General features: G+C 42.9%; 1 protein-coding gene across 4 annotated transcripts in view; it reads left to right on the top strand.

Annotated features, from left to right (window-relative positions):
• The window catches only part of cpeb4b (cytoplasmic polyadenylation element binding protein 4b), a 113,693-nt gene that overhangs the window by 56,281 nt on the left and 41,896 nt on the right, over window positions 1-15,516 (top strand). For 3 of the 4 annotated variants that reach the window (XM_068043373.1, XM_068043376.1, XM_068043375.1), the window contains exon 4: window positions 11,078-11,101. The exons of the other annotated variant lie outside the window; for it this stretch is intronic. In XM_068043373.1, coding sequence (XP_067899474.1) covers window positions 11,078-11,101 — 24 coding nt within the window. The remainder of the gene's footprint in view (window positions 1-11,077; window positions 11,102-15,516) is intronic. 4 annotated transcript variants of the gene reach the window in all.

The raw sequence follows: 15,516 nt of genomic DNA, 5'->3' as shown, positions 1-15,516 counted from the left end.
CCATCAAGCCAGGAGACCAACCCTGGTTCAATGTAGAGTGCAGGAGGGCATGCCAGGAGCAGCATCAGGCATACCTCAAAATGAGGTGTCAACCTGGTTAAGCGACAACACAGGACTATCTGCGTGCCAAACTGCGGAAGCAGCATGCAATAGACAGAGCTAAGCGATCCCATAACCAACGGATCAGATCTAAGCTCTACAGTCCTGCCACATCCAGCCATGAATGGTGATGGACAATTAAACAACTAACCGGAGGAGGTGGCTCCACAAATATCCCCATCCTTAATGATGGGGGAGCCCAGCACATCAGTGCGAAAGATAAGGCTGAAGCATTTGCAACAATCTTCAGTTAGAAGTGCCGAGTTGATGATCCATCTCGGCCTCCTCCTGAAGTCCCCTGCATCTCAGATGCCAGACTCCAACCAATTCGATTCACACTGCGTGATATCAAGCAACGACTGAAGGCACTGGATACTGCAAAAGCTGTGGGCCTTGACAATATTCCAGCAATAGTACTGAAGACCTGTGCTCCAGAACTTGCCGGGCCCCTAGCCAAGCTGTTCCAGTACAGCTACAACACTGGCATCTACCCTGCAATGTGGAAAATTGCCCAGGTATGTCCTGTACACACAGCAGGACAAGTCCAACCCGGCCAATTACGCCCCATCAGCCTACTCTCACTCATCAGTAAAGTGATGGAAAGTGTCATCAACAATGCCATCAAGCAGCACTTGCTGAGCAATAACCTGCTCAGTGACGCTCAGTTTGGGTTCCGCCAGGGCCACTCAGCTCCTGACCTCATTCCAGCCTTGGTTCAAACATGGACAAAAGAGCTGAACTGGTGAGGTGAGAGTGACTGCTCTTGACATCAAGGCAGCATTTGATGGAGTATGGCATCAAGGAGCCCTAGCAAAACTCAGGTCAATGGGAATCAGGGGGAAAACCCTCCGCTGGCTGGAGTCATACCTTGCGCAAAGGAAGATGGTTGTGGTTGTTGGAGGTCAATCATCTGAGCTCCAGGACATCACTGCAGGAGTTCCTCAGGGTAGTGTCCTAGGCCCAACCATCTTCAGCTGCTTCATCAATGACCTTCCTTCAATCATAAGGTCAGAAGTGGGGATGTTCGCTGATTGCACAAAGTTCAGCACCATTCGTGATTCCTCAGATACTGAAGCAGTCCATGTAGAAATGCAGCAAGACCTGGACAATATCCAGGCTTGGGCTGATAAGTGGCAAGTAACATTCGCGCCACACAAGTGTCAGGCAATGACCATCTCCAACAAGAGAGAATTTAACCATCTCCCCTTGACATTCAACGGCATCACCATCGCTAAATCCCCCACTATCAACATCCTAGGGGCTACCATTGACCAGAAACTGAACTGGAGTAGCCATATCAATACCCTGGCTACAAGAACAGGTCAGAGGCTAGGAATCCTGCGGTGAGTAACTCACCATCTGACTCCCTAAAGCCTGTCCACCATCCACAAGGCACAAGTCAGGAGTGTGATGGAATACTCTCCACTTGCCTGGATGGGTGCAGCTCCAACAACACTCAAGAAGCTCGACACCATCCAGGACAAAGCAGCCCGCTTGATTGGCACCCCATCTACAAACATTCACTCCCTCCACCACCGACGCACAGTGGCAGCAGTGTGTACCATCTACAAGATGCACTGCAGCAATGCACCAAGGCTCCTTAGACGGCACCTTCCAAACCAGCGACCTCTACCAACTAGAAGGACAAGGGCAGCAAATACATGGGAAGACCACCACCTGCAAGTTCCCCTCCAAGTCGCACACCATCCTGATTTGGAACTATATCGCCATTCTTTCACTGTCGCTGGGTCAAAACCTGGAACTCGCTTCTTAACAGCACTGTGGGTATACCTACCCCAAATGGACTGCAGCAGTTCAAGAAGGCAGCTCACCGCCACCTTCTCAAGGGCAATTAGAGATGGGCAATAAATGCTGGCCTGGCCAGTGACGCCCACATCCCATGAATGAATGGGAAAAAAAAGATACCCTTGAATATTCAGTTCCCAGCCTTGTCCACCTTGCAGCCACGTGTCTGTAATGATTATCCGATCATACCCATTTAGTTCCATTTGTGCGATCAATTCACCTATCTTTTCAGAGTGCTGTGTGCATTGCAGTGACAGCTGATACTCTTCAGGCTATCCCCAGAATCCTGTGGTAGAATCCATGGATGAACCACCATCGATGGGAGAGCTGCGACATGCAATCAAACGGATGAAAAACAACAAAGCTTGTGGCCCTAATGGTATTCTAGCTGAGGTCTTCAAAGCTGGTGTGCTCTTGCTCACTTCAAGACTCGCTCTCATCCTATGGATTTGGGAGGAAAAAAACTACCCCCTCCCCCACTGACCAGGAATGTGACAGTTGTAATTATCTTCAAGAAGGGAGATAAATCATGCTGTGGAAACTATTGAGGTATTTCCCTCTTATTCATAGCAGGGAAAATCATCTGGTTCACTAATGTCCTTCAGGGAAGTAAATCTGTCATCCTTACCTGGTCTGGCCTACATGTGACTCCAAATCCACAGAAATATGGTTGACTCTTAAATGCCCTCTGAGATGCTGTAGCAAGTCACTTGGTTCAAGGGCAATTAGGAATGGGCAATAAATGCTGGCCTAGCCAGCAATGCCCACATCACATGAACGAATAAAAAAAAAACTAATTCTCCTGAATCACCACCTTCCTATGGCTGGGGAAATTCTCCCAGAGACAGTGTGGCTTTAGACCTTCCAAAGGAATCTCTGACATGGTCTTAGTTTTTTCTGGATTTGTCAGGAAACAGTAGAGAACAACACCAGGAACTCTTCATTGCATTCATCAACCTGACCAAAGCATTTGACTCAGTAAATCGTGAAGGTCTGTGGATTATGCTCCAAAATTTGGATGTCCAAGAAACTTAATCACAATCCTGCAATTGCTTCATGATATGACTGTAACTGTCTTGAGTGGGAGATGTGAAATAGACTCCTTCAAAATCTGGACCAGGGTCATGCAAGGCTGTGTGATAGCCCCCATACTATTTACAAATCTACCTGAGAGTGGCTATTCACCTAGTGAAAGATCAGCTGCCCTCTGGTGTGCATATTAAATACTGCCTAGATGGGAAACTCTATTTTAACGTGAGTCGCCTCTGTGCCAAAACTAAACTGACCATCATAGACATACATGATCTACAGTTTCTGGATGACTGCAGTGTTGTAAATTGGCTCAGTGGCAGGAAACAAAAGGTAATTGTTAAAAGAAAAAAGAGTGCTGTAGTGGTTAGCACCGCAGCCTCACAGCTCCAGCGACCCCCGGGTTCAGTTCTGGGTACTGCCTGTGCGGAGTTTGCCAGTTCTCACTGTGATAGTGTGGGTTTCCTCCCACAGCCAAACACTTGCAGGGTGATAGGTAAATTGTCCATTGTAAATTGCCCCGAGTGTGGGTAGGTGGTAGGAGAATGGTGGGTATCTGGTAGGGAATATGGGATTCATGTAGGATTAGTATAAATGGGTGGTTGTTGGTCAGCACAGACTCGGTGGGCCGAAGGGCCTGTTTCAGTGCAGTATCTCCAAATAAAAAGATAAATAGTGACAAGCTCTGCATCATATTTGCAAGCTGCTTTTGATCTCTTCAATTCTGCATACAAGAGACTTGGCCTGTCCTTGAATGTTACCAAAACAAAACTTGTATATCAGCCAGATATTCCACCTCCCATATATGTTGAAGGAAAGACTTCGGAATATGTTGAGCATTTTCCGTATGTTGGCAGCCACCTCTCTCAAAAGGCCACCATTGACCAGGAGATCCAACACCAGATCAGCTGCACCAGCTCGACCTTCTACAAACTATGGCAGTGTTTGTTTGACAGCAAAGACCTCTGCAAGTCAAAAAAAGTCCTAGTGTACAGAGCAGTTGTTGTCACCATACTGCTGTACTGCAGTGAGATCTGGACTGTGCATCAGTGACCACGTAAGAGCGCTAGAGAAATTCCATCAGCAACGTGATACCCAGTTTGGGTTCTGACAGGGCCACCCAGCACCTGACCACATTACAGCTTTGGTTCAAACATGGACAAAAGAGCTGAACTCCAGAGGTGAGGTGAGAGTGACTGCCTTTGACATCAAAGCAGCATTTGACCGAGTATGGCATCAAGGAGCCCGAGCAAAACTCAGGTCAATGGGAATCGGGGGGAAAACTCTCCTGGTTGGAGTCATACCTAGCACAAAGGAAGATGGCTGTGGTTGTTGGTCAATCATCTGAGCTCCAGGACATCACTGCAGGAGTTCTTCAGGGTAGTATCCTAGGCCCAACCATCTTCAGTTGCTTCATCAATTACCTTCCTTCAATCATAGGGTCAAAAGTGGGGATGATCGCTGATGATTGCACAATGTTCAGCACCATTCGTGACTCCTCAAATACTGAAACAGTCCGTGTAGAAATGCAGCAAGACCTGGACAATATCCAGGTTTGGGCTGATAAGTGGCAAGTAACATGTGCGTCACACAAGTGTCAGGCAATGACCATCTCCAACAAGAGAGAATCTAACCATCTCCCCTTGACATTCAATGGCATTACCATCAATGAATCCCCTACTATCAACATCCTAGGTGCTACCATTGACCAGAAACTGAACTGCAGTAGCCATATAAATACCGTGGCTACAAGAGCAGGTCAGAGGCTTGGAATCCTGCGGTGAGTAACTCACCTCCTGACTCCCTAAAGCCTGTCCACCATTACAAGGCACAAGTCAGGTGTGTGATGGAATACTCTCCACTTGCCTGGATGGGTGCAGCTCCAACAACACTCAAGCTCGCTTGATTGGCACACCATCCACAAACATTCACTCCCTCCACCATTGACGCACAGTGGCAGCAGTGTGTACCATCTCCAAGATGCACTGCAGCCATGCACCAAGGCTCCTTAGACAGCACCTTCCAAATGCGTGACCTCTACCACCTCGAAGGACAAGAGCAGCAGATTCTTGGGAACATCACCACCTGCAAGTTCCCATCCAAGCCACATACCATCCTGACTTGGCACTACATCGCCGTTCCTTCACTGTCGCTGGGTCAAATTCCTGGAACTCCCTTCCTAACAGCACTGTGGGTGTACCTACCTCATGGACTGCAGCGGTTTAAGAAGGCAGCTCACCACCACCTTCTCAAGGGCAATTAGGGATGGGCAATAAATGCTGGCCTGGCCAGTGATGCCCACTTCCCATGAATGAACGATTTGGAAAAAAATGCCTCTGCTGCATCCTCCGGAATCAGTGGGAGGGCTGTCGAACAAACGCTAGTGTCCTCCTTGGAGCCAGCTCCACAATCGTTCAGGCAAAACTGCTACAAAACCAACTTCGATGGACTGGACACTGTGTCCAGATGGCCAAAAACCATCTCCCCCGCCAAGTCCTGTTTTCTCAACTCTCAAATGGCCAGCGTTCCGGGGGCGGGAAACAAAGAAAACGCTTCAAAGGCACTCTGAAGCTCTTTTTGAAGTGCGGCAGCAATGATATTGATTGGGAGGAGCTTGCTACCAATTGTTCAAAATGGCGACAACTTGTCCATCAAGCTGCATCATGTTTTGAGTCCAAATGCCTTAATGAGGCAGAGCAGCAGAGAAGGAAAGAAAAGGAAGCAGATCCTGCACTCCAGATCCCACTACCTCATGGTACATCCTGCTCCATGTGCCCAAAGATCTGCGGGTCGAGAATCTGTGTGCTCTGTCACCTGAAGACCCTTGGCAGAAACTAGTGACCTTGAGTAAACGTCATACTCAAATCGAAGGGCAGCCAACAAAGCTGCGTGCATTCAGATAAAGAGCCTTTAATTCTGCCTTTTTACCATTTTTCCCTACTCTGACTGTATTTGCTGATGTACTTCTTTGTATGCTCTGTCCCTTCCTGTTCCACTCTGGTTATCATTGCACAATACCCTGCACTATTGCCCTGTCCTTTCTCTCTAACTTTCTAAATTTCCCCTCACCTGAACCTTTCCATCCCCAACTATTTAGTTTAAAGCGCTTGCTACAGCACTAGTTATTCAACTCACCAGGGCACTAGTCCCAGTGGTTCAACTGAAGCCCGTCCCAATGGAACAGCTCCCTCCTTCCCCATTACTGGTGCCAGTGGCCCATGAATTGAAACCCATTTGTCCCACACTAATCTTTGAGCCACGCATTCAACTCTCTGATCTTATTTACCCGATAGCAATTTGCTTGTGGTTTGGTTAGTAATCCAGAGATTATTGCCTTTGTGGTTCTGCTTTTTAATTAATTTAGCCCCTAGCTGCTCATACTCCCTTAGCAGATCCTCATTCTTAGTCCTGCCTAAATCATTGGTACCTATGTGGACCATGATGGCTGTATTCTTCTCCTACTTCAGGTTCCTCTGCAGCCCTGAGATGTCCTTAACCCTGGCACCAGGTAAGCAAGACAACCTTCAGGATTCATGTCCTTGGCTGCAACGAACCGTATCCATCCCCTAGCTATACTGTCTACTACTTCTACCCCGAATACTGCAGCATTCCCTACTACTGCCCCAACTTGAGTTGCCCCCCTGTACCACATTGTTGTGGAGAGTTTGCTTATCCTCCCTGCAGTCCGTGCTCTTATCCACATAGACTGTAAAATCCTCGTACCTGTTGGATAAGTGCAAAGGCTGTGGTTCTTCCCTTGCTATCTTCTGGATTCCCACACCTGCCTCACTCATAGTCACACCCTCCTGTTCCTGAACACAGGACAAATCTGAAATACTTAACCTAAGGGCATGTGATTGCCTCCTGGAAAAGTGTCCAGGTAACTTTCTTCCTCCCTGACGCATTGCAGCATCCGAAGCTTGGGCTCCGGCTCATTCATTCTGAGCCAAAATTCCTCAAGCTTCAGAAACTTGCTGCAGATGTAGTTGCTATGAATAGCACTGGTGTCCACCAGCTCGTATATGCTGCAGCTACAGCACACCACCTGATCTGCCATCTCTATTGTATTTTATTTAATTATATTTTCAAATTTTGATATCAGTAAACGATTATATTAAGTACTTAACTAGATAAGCTGTAAATTTAGTACAGTACTTATGTCCCGCGTCCTAGTTGCAACTACTGCCCTAGTTTTAGAGGGGAAAAAATGTAAAACTCACCAACCAATTACCTCCCTGCTCACCTAATTATTGCCTCCAGACCTCAGCTGTCAGGCCTCACTGTATCTGGCTCCCTCTCTGACTGCTCCTTGTTTTCTTTTTAAAATACCAGAACAGCACCATTTCCCTCACTCAAATTTCCAAGTTAAATACTCTGTAAAAGCAGTATTCTATACACAACTTCCATTAGTTTTCAATTATTTTCTATTAATACTACCCATAAGGTCTCCACTGTCTGTTTACCTCTTGTGTCATCTCATCATTGAAGTAATTTCTAAGTCACTAAAGTTCACTTTTTTTTCCCCCTATTTTTCCTGTAGACCTTATAACCTGGTATATTCTGTTCTTGGTCCTGACTCTCTCTCAATCATGTCTCAGTAATAGCTACCATGCCATACCCTCTAATTGAATTTGCACCTGAACATTTGTGCAATATATGAGCCACACACCCTAACCTATCCTTCTGCTCCAATGTTGTTTTTCTCGCACTTTAGTGTTCTCTCGGTTTAATTACTTTACAGCTTTTAGTTTCCCTCTTGCCTGTAGTGCCTAACACACAGTTTCTGACTATTGCTCTACTGTTTCACTTTGTTTTCAAATTATGCTACAATTTCCACCTGATCCCTCTGCCCCACCTCTATTTACTAGTTTAAAGCCCTTGTGAGTGCCCTATTTACCCTTTCCTTGAGGGCACTGGTCCCAGCCTGGTTTAGGTGGAGCCCGTTCCAGTGGTAGAGTTCCTTCCTGTCCCAGTACTGGTGCCAGTGTCCTTTGAAATGGAGCCCCTCTATCCCAGATCACTCCTTCAGCCACATGTTCAAGTCCCTAATCTGCTTATCCCAATGCCAATCTGCACGTGACTTGGTTAATCCAGAGATTTTAATCCTTGAGGTTCTGCTTTATTTAACTTAGCTCCTGATACTCTGAACAGGATCTGTTGCCTACTCGTTCCTATGTTGTTAGTCTCAACATGAACCACAGTGACTGGACCCTCCCCCTCCCTCTCCAGTATCCTTTTCAAGCCAGCTTGAGATGTCCCTCACCCTGGCACCAGATAGGCAGCATACCATGTGGGACACTCAATCCTACTTACAAAGGTTGCTCTCTGTACCCCTAATTATTGAATCCCTTGCAACTATGACATTCTGCTTCCCCTTTGCTCCAAGGTGCCATGGTCAGTATTCTGGTTGGCCTTTCAATGGTCTTTATCCTCAGAAGTAGAAAGTACCTTTGTACTTGTTGGATAGAATTAGTTTCTGTGGACTCTTGTTCTGATTCTCACCTGGGTTCCCCTTACTCTGGGCGCTATTTGTCGTACCAATACTGTTCTGATCCTGCACCTCTTTAAGGTGTGACTGAGATCCAGAACAAACTGTCCAGATGCTTCTCTCCCTCCCTTATGTTTTGGAATGTCTTCAAACTCACATATTCATCAGAATGATTCTGGGGTGGGAAATGATAATTATGGTAGAGCCAAGATACTGCGACAGTTTTTCACTGGAGCAAAGAACATTCAAAATATTTGCTATTTATAAAATGTTTCAGTAGTCAATAGGGGGAGACTATTTCCTCAGATTCAGATGTCAATAATGAGGGACCATCAGTTTAAACTTGAGGAGAGAGGTTAGGAGAAAGATTTTCATGCAGTGACTTGCAGGGGCATGGAGTGCTTTGCTGCAGGGAATGGTTGAGACAGACCATTGTATATTTTAAGGGAACATTGGATCAATATTTGAACAGAGGACAATATAGGGCCATAGGGAGTGTGCAGGTCAGTGGGATTAGTTTTAGTTTCTAGCAAAGAACCAAGAGACATGATGAATTGAATGATTCTGTGGTGTCAACCTCTGATTCTCTACAGCCCTTTTGATCTCTTTCTGGGAGCCTTAACCCTTTAATTTTTTTTAATTATTGGTGGGGCAGCTTTCATATTTTTCTGCCATTGAATGTGATGTACAAGTGGGAATGTTTTTTCCCTATGAAGCCTTTCCCAAACAAAACCACTTCCTTTACTCAACTATATCTAGTCTATTCCTGCCTGGAAATAAAATGTGTAGATATATTTTAACCAATTATTCCAAAGTTTGATTAGTGAAAATTCTGCTGTAATTTTATTTGACTATCAAGTTAAGAAGCAGGCCAGTCCTTACTCTTAAATTTTCTCTGAAATCAGTCTTCTGTTAATTTATTTTGAATATAATTGATCAATATTTGTAACATATAACTGATTTTTTTTGCAAGATTTTCACTCCATCGTACAAGTTACAAATAAGCCTGGAAAGATGGTACTAAAATCAAAGATGCGCAACTTCGTAATATGTTTACTTAAGCACTCATGGTCATTCCAGGACAGTATTAACTTTAACCTGAATTATTCCATCAAACCGATTTATGAACTGCAGTCATAAATACCCCATGCTTTTTACACCAGTGCTTCATTGTCTTGTGCAGTTTTGGTTTATTTTCAAACTTTTTTTCCCTAATGTATCAAATTTTCTTTGAGCCATTAGTTTTACTTTCAAGAAACAGCATTGTTAATTGGAAGTTGGCATGGAACTGACTGTGTCTGATGTAACCTCTTCTTTTGCTGCACTGCTTTTAAATCCTCAGGAGACAAATTGAGATCATCTTTAGGAATAGCTGAGATTGGATACAGTATATACTGTATGATGTGCACAGTCAAGGACATGTTCAAGATTGATTGTGATCGATTAGTTGGCAGGTTTAAGAGCCTTTCAGGTCAAAATTGAAATAGATTAATGCACAGCATGAATTAGACATGCTTGCGCTCTGGTTATGTACAAGCTTAATATGTAAATTCTGTGGTTAGTAGTGCAGGGCAGATCCTGGACATTGTGGTGATTACCTCACCTCCTGACTCCCTCTGTCTCTCCACACCCTACAAGGCACCAGTGTGATGGGATATCGTATCCTCCACTTGCCTAGATGGATGCAGCTCCCAACACTGAAGAAATTTGACACTATCCAGGACAAACCAGCCCACTTGATCGGTACCACATCCACTAACTTAAGCTTCCACTCTATCGGCTTAATATGGCTGCAGTGTATATTACCTACATGATGCACTGGGGCAACTCACCAGAACTTCTTTGGCAGCACCTCCGAAACCTGCGACTTCAACCACCTAGAAGAAAAAGGGCAGCAGGTGCATGGGAACAACATTGCTTCCAAGTTCCCCTCCAAGTCTCACACGTCCTGATTTGAACTTATCGCTGTTCCATCTTCGCTGGGTCAAAATCTGGGACTTCCCTACCTAACAACATTGTGGTAGCACCTTCACCTTGTGGACTACAGCGGTCCATCACCACCACCTTGGGGAAACTAGCAATGCACATATCATGGAATTTTTTTAAAGTACTGTAAATTTAAGCAAATGTGTGGCTGATTTTTTTTTTTTTGATTTGCTATCTAGGCTGAGTCTAGTGTACTAGTTTAATTTAGATGACCAGTATGAGAGTTATTACTTTTACAGCTATTAGACTAATATACTGTTTTTCGCAGCAAGTCAAAATAAAAGCAAGGAGATTTTTGCTATAGTTAATTACTCATTAGTCATCTTTGCTTTATTACCTGTACACTTTATCCTGTCTTCCTTTGTCCGTCCCTCTTGAATAAGAATGGCTGTCTAGTAACTAGACGATTGAAGAAGTTGGTAACTTGGCAGTACATCCTTACCAACACCACAATAGATGGCTGCTGTTGGGGGTTTTCAGTATTAAAATTAGCTTTTTCACTGAAGTGACAGCCATTTAAATTGCACCCTTTGAAGACACAGGATGAAACTAATTTAAACTATTTCCATGACATTATAAACTACAGTTTCTGCATTGCTTTTTCTACATGGGTGTGATAAAGGAAATAAACCTATGATTGAAAAGTGTTTTCTTTCTGTTTACATGCAGCAAGGACATATGGGCGAAGGCGAGGTAAAACTATGAAAATAAATTACTATAATGTATTCATAGTATAGTACTTCACAATGACTGGACCAGTAATTTAGTCATTACAGTTTTTATACACAAGCAGCAGTATTTCAAAACAAAAAGTAATTCCATATGTGAAGGACTTTGAGAGGTTTCAGCATGAAATGCATGACATAATTGCAAGTATATTTAGCCTTCTAGATTCATAGTGAATTCAATTGCATAGCATCCTTTCATTGTACATTTGTAATATTTCATTCTGGATCCCTGCTTTTTATCTTCTGAGATGTATACAAAGCTGGCTTCATGTTTTCCTCCATCAGTCTGTTGAACTCAGGATGATAAATAAAAGCAAAATACTGCGGATGCTGGAAATCTGAAACAAAAACAAGAAATGCTGGATTCACTCAGCAGGTCTGGCAGCATCTGTGGAAAGAGAAGCAGAGTTAACGTTTCGGATCAGTGACCGTTCCGAAGAAGGGTCACTGATCCGAAACGTTAACTCTGCTTCTCTTTCCACAGATGCTGCCAGACCTGCTGAGTGAATCCAGCATTTCTTGTTTTTGTTTCAGGATGATAAATGTTGGGTTATAATTCAGCTTGATAATACAGGAAAGGCATTTGATATACTTTCTGATTGGGAAAAACTGTTTAAAGTAGCCCTTGCTACCCATTTCTACCCTGGGTTGTTCAATACCCCTATGTGCTACTTCCAAAAAAAAAAAAATTGAAAAGCTGCTCTTTTAAGTTTGGTGTGAGCTCCAGTTGGTATGGCTTTAATTTTAACAATTTGGATCCCTATTGGGCATGTTTAACCATATAAGTATAATAGATGGCTTTTACTTGGTTTAGTGTTCCAATAAACTTCCCTGCTACTTCAGGAATATTCCTTTTTGTTCTGTGTATTATTTTCAATCACTTTCAGTGATTATTTTGCAAACAGATCATCCTCGTTAACATTTCACTAAGTCTCCCTACTACATGTGGGGCTGTGACCAGTATGGGGGGAAAAAACTCACCTCTGTGAGGAGGTTCATCTCTGCATGAAAACATCATCCACTTCTAAAATACTTCATCCTTTGGGGCTGGTTTTTGAAATTGCTATTCCTTAAAATAGCTTTGCTTGGATGATAATTTCCTTCATGATCTCTTCTAATAGCTCATTTCACAAGGCAAAGTACCCTTTCTACTTGCATGTGTACAGCTATCACAAGAGCAAAGGCAAATCAAGTTGTCCTCATCTCTGCATAACCAGCCAATATTAGTGCTCTGCAAATGTGTAATTTATTAAAATCTCATGTTTCAACATTTTGCAATAGTTTTCCATTCTGCAACATTTTAAGGAAAATGTAGACCAAATAAAATTGCAGATTTAGGTTTTCACTTATGACACCTGTAATTATAGATATATATGCTAAGTAACTTATTCCTTTAATTTGCTATTCAAGCTGATTTACCACATGACCTGTGATATCTTTAAAGGAGCAGTCACTCACTACCACCAGTATACTTGCCATTGAAAGCCCTTAACCTGTGCGATGTCAGTAAAGTGAAAAGCAAGAACATCAATAACTCGCTGTCAACAGTAATTTTTAATTAATTATCTCCATGCTGTTGCAACAACAGCAAAATCAATGGCAAATTAATTTTAGATTCAGAAAGTTCTAATGCAGTATGTAATTACTGTAGGTGAATTCAGGTAGTTAATCTTGAATTCCAGGGGCAGGAATGGTGTTGGTCATTACCAAAAAATAGGGAGCATACGTTTAGTCAGTTGTGTTTTTCTTGATAAATTTAGTGATTTGTTGTCATCCATCCAGAATGCCGAGTGGTGAGCAGTATGTGTCCACCTTTACTACAACTGCTGTCAAAAAAGGAATAAAATCAATCTCTAATATATGCTCTTAAAAATGACACCAATGAATAATGAGACTTTAATCATTAAAACAAAGTAGTGAAATTTAATTTGCACAAAGCATATCACTCTTGTAGTTCAACTTTCTATGAATACCTGGAGTTGAAGATGATTGATCCCTGGTATTCAAGCATTTGAAATAAGATTATCTCACTGCTATTATTGTAGTGTCCTGTATTGTGGGTGTATAAATATGCATTTCTCTGCCTGTAGGACAAGGTGAATAAAATTAATATATATAGTTTTAATGCCAGCAGTGAAGTCGTCTTGATTTAGTTTTCAACAGAAGTTGTGTTTGTAAGAGGGTAACCAAATTGGCATAAATCAAAACCATTGCCTAGCCACTATAGATTATGGTTCACTTCTCAAGGAATCTGGACCATCGTCTTTGAAACTGAGATGCAAATCTCTTTAGGAAAAAAGTCACTAAAACCTCCCCGCTTAAAATTAAGGTGCATCAAGTTATTCAGCACTATCTATGCTGTGTAGGGCCAGGTCCCTGTCAAATTTTAGAAATCTACAGTCAAACAAGTATGTTAAAATTCAAGGTAAAGTTAGAAATGCAATAGGTTTTAGCAAATGAAGGAGGGTGGGAAAAGGATCAAAAGAGAAGGTCTGTGACCCAGTGGAGGCAGGAGAGATTAATGACGAGTTCGTTATGTAAGGTTGAAGGGAGTGGTAATGGGACGAGTAAATAAACAAAAGATGCCTAGAGGAGGTGTGAATGCTAGAATGCAGAACAGTGGCCATCTGAAAGTGGTGGGGGGGCAAAAAAGGAAAATTGAGAGAATAGCCAAAACCAGCAAAGAAAGAAGCAAAATGGGGGCAAAGGTTACGATCTAAAATTGTTGAATTCAGTGTTGAGTCTGGAAGGCTGTAAAGTACGCAGTCGAAAGATGACGTGGCATTCCTCCAGCTTGCGTTGAGCTTCATTGGCACACTGCAGGAGACAGGATAGAAAGGTCAGAGTGAGAGCATGGTGGAGAATTAAAATGACAGGCAACTGGAAGCTCTGGGTCATGCTTGCAAACTGAACGGAGGTGTTACGATCATCTAGGTACAACACCTGCCCTTTTACTTCCAGCTTTCTTACCATCCAAGGCCCCAAACATTCCTTCCAGATGAAGCAGCAATTGTACTTTCAATTTTGTATACTGTATTAGCTGCTCATGATGTCTCCTTTACATTGGGGAGGCCAAATGCAGATCAGGTAACCACTTTGCAGAACACTTCAGTTTGCAGGTGTGACCCCGAACTTCCTATCGCATGTCATTTTAATTCTCCACCGTGCTCCCACTCTGATCTTTCTGTTCTTGGCCGCCTGCAATGTTCCAATAAAGCTCAATGTAAGCATGGAACAGCATCTCCTCTTTTGACTGGGTACTTTATATCCTGGGCTCAACATCGAGTTCAGCAACTTTAGATTGTAACCTCTCCTCATTTTGTTTCCTTTCTCTCTGTTGATTGTCTTTTCTCATTTTCCCTTTTTTCACTTTCAGACAGCAGCTTTTCATCATTCTGCCATTCACACTTTCTCTGGATACATCTTTTGTTTCTTTACTCTTGCCATTACCTCTCCTTTTGGCCTTGAGCCATGACCCCTTTTGTCATTTAATCTCCACTGCCTTCCATCCTATCACAGGCCTTCCCTTTTGTTTTTCTCACCCTCCATCCCCCCCCCCCCCCCTTAACTGGCTTAAAACCTATTACATTTCTAACTTTTGCCAGTTTTAATGATTGTCATTGACCTGAAACGTTAACTGTTTCTCTCCCCACAGATACTGCCTGATCTGAGTATTACCAGCATTTTCTGTTTCTCCTTCAGATTCCCAGAATCCACAGTATTTTGCTTTTGATATCTTTCCAGAATTTTGATGGCCGAAACTGAACATAGTGTTCTAAATTGGGTTTGATCCATGCTCTGTACAACCCAAGTATTTTACTCCTGTTTGTCTTCCAGCCTAAAGGCCAATATTCCAATAACTGGTGCACAGGTGAAAGAAGTTATCAAAAATATAATGGAATGTTTGCCCTAGTCTCAAGGAGGCTGGAATGTAAAGGGTTGGAAATTTTACTTCAGTTGGTCAGACCCTATCTGGAGTATCATTCAGTTTGTGTACTCAACCTCCACAAGGATATATATTCATCAAGGATGTACAGTGCAGATTCCCCTCTATTACATAAGGGCTTAAAAGAGTTAAATTATGAGGGCAGGTGATATACACTTGCCTTGTATTCTTGAGATTAGAAAAAAGCTAATTACGGTGTTTAAAATAGTTTTTCTATCAAAATTCTATCTACCTTTATTTCCTCTGATGGAATCCAGAAGAAGGAGGTACAATCTTAAAATTAGAGTTGGCTGTTTTACTAGTGCAGTCAGGAAACAAAATAAAATCTGGAATTCTCCCCCAAAAGGCTAAGAATGACTTCTTTAGGTATGGATATTAAGGGATATAGATAAAAGAAGGGTAAATTAACGAGGTACAGATCAGTCATGGCCTAA

The sequence above is a fragment of the Heterodontus francisci genome, chromosome 12, assembly GCF_036365525.1.
Source record: "Heterodontus francisci isolate sHetFra1 chromosome 12, sHetFra1.hap1, whole genome shotgun sequence".
Lineage (NCBI taxonomy): Eukaryota > Metazoa > Chordata > Chondrichthyes > Heterodontiformes > Heterodontidae > Heterodontus > Heterodontus francisci.
Note: the sequence above shows the minus strand (reverse complement) of the source record. Positions and strands in the feature narration are given on the sequence as shown.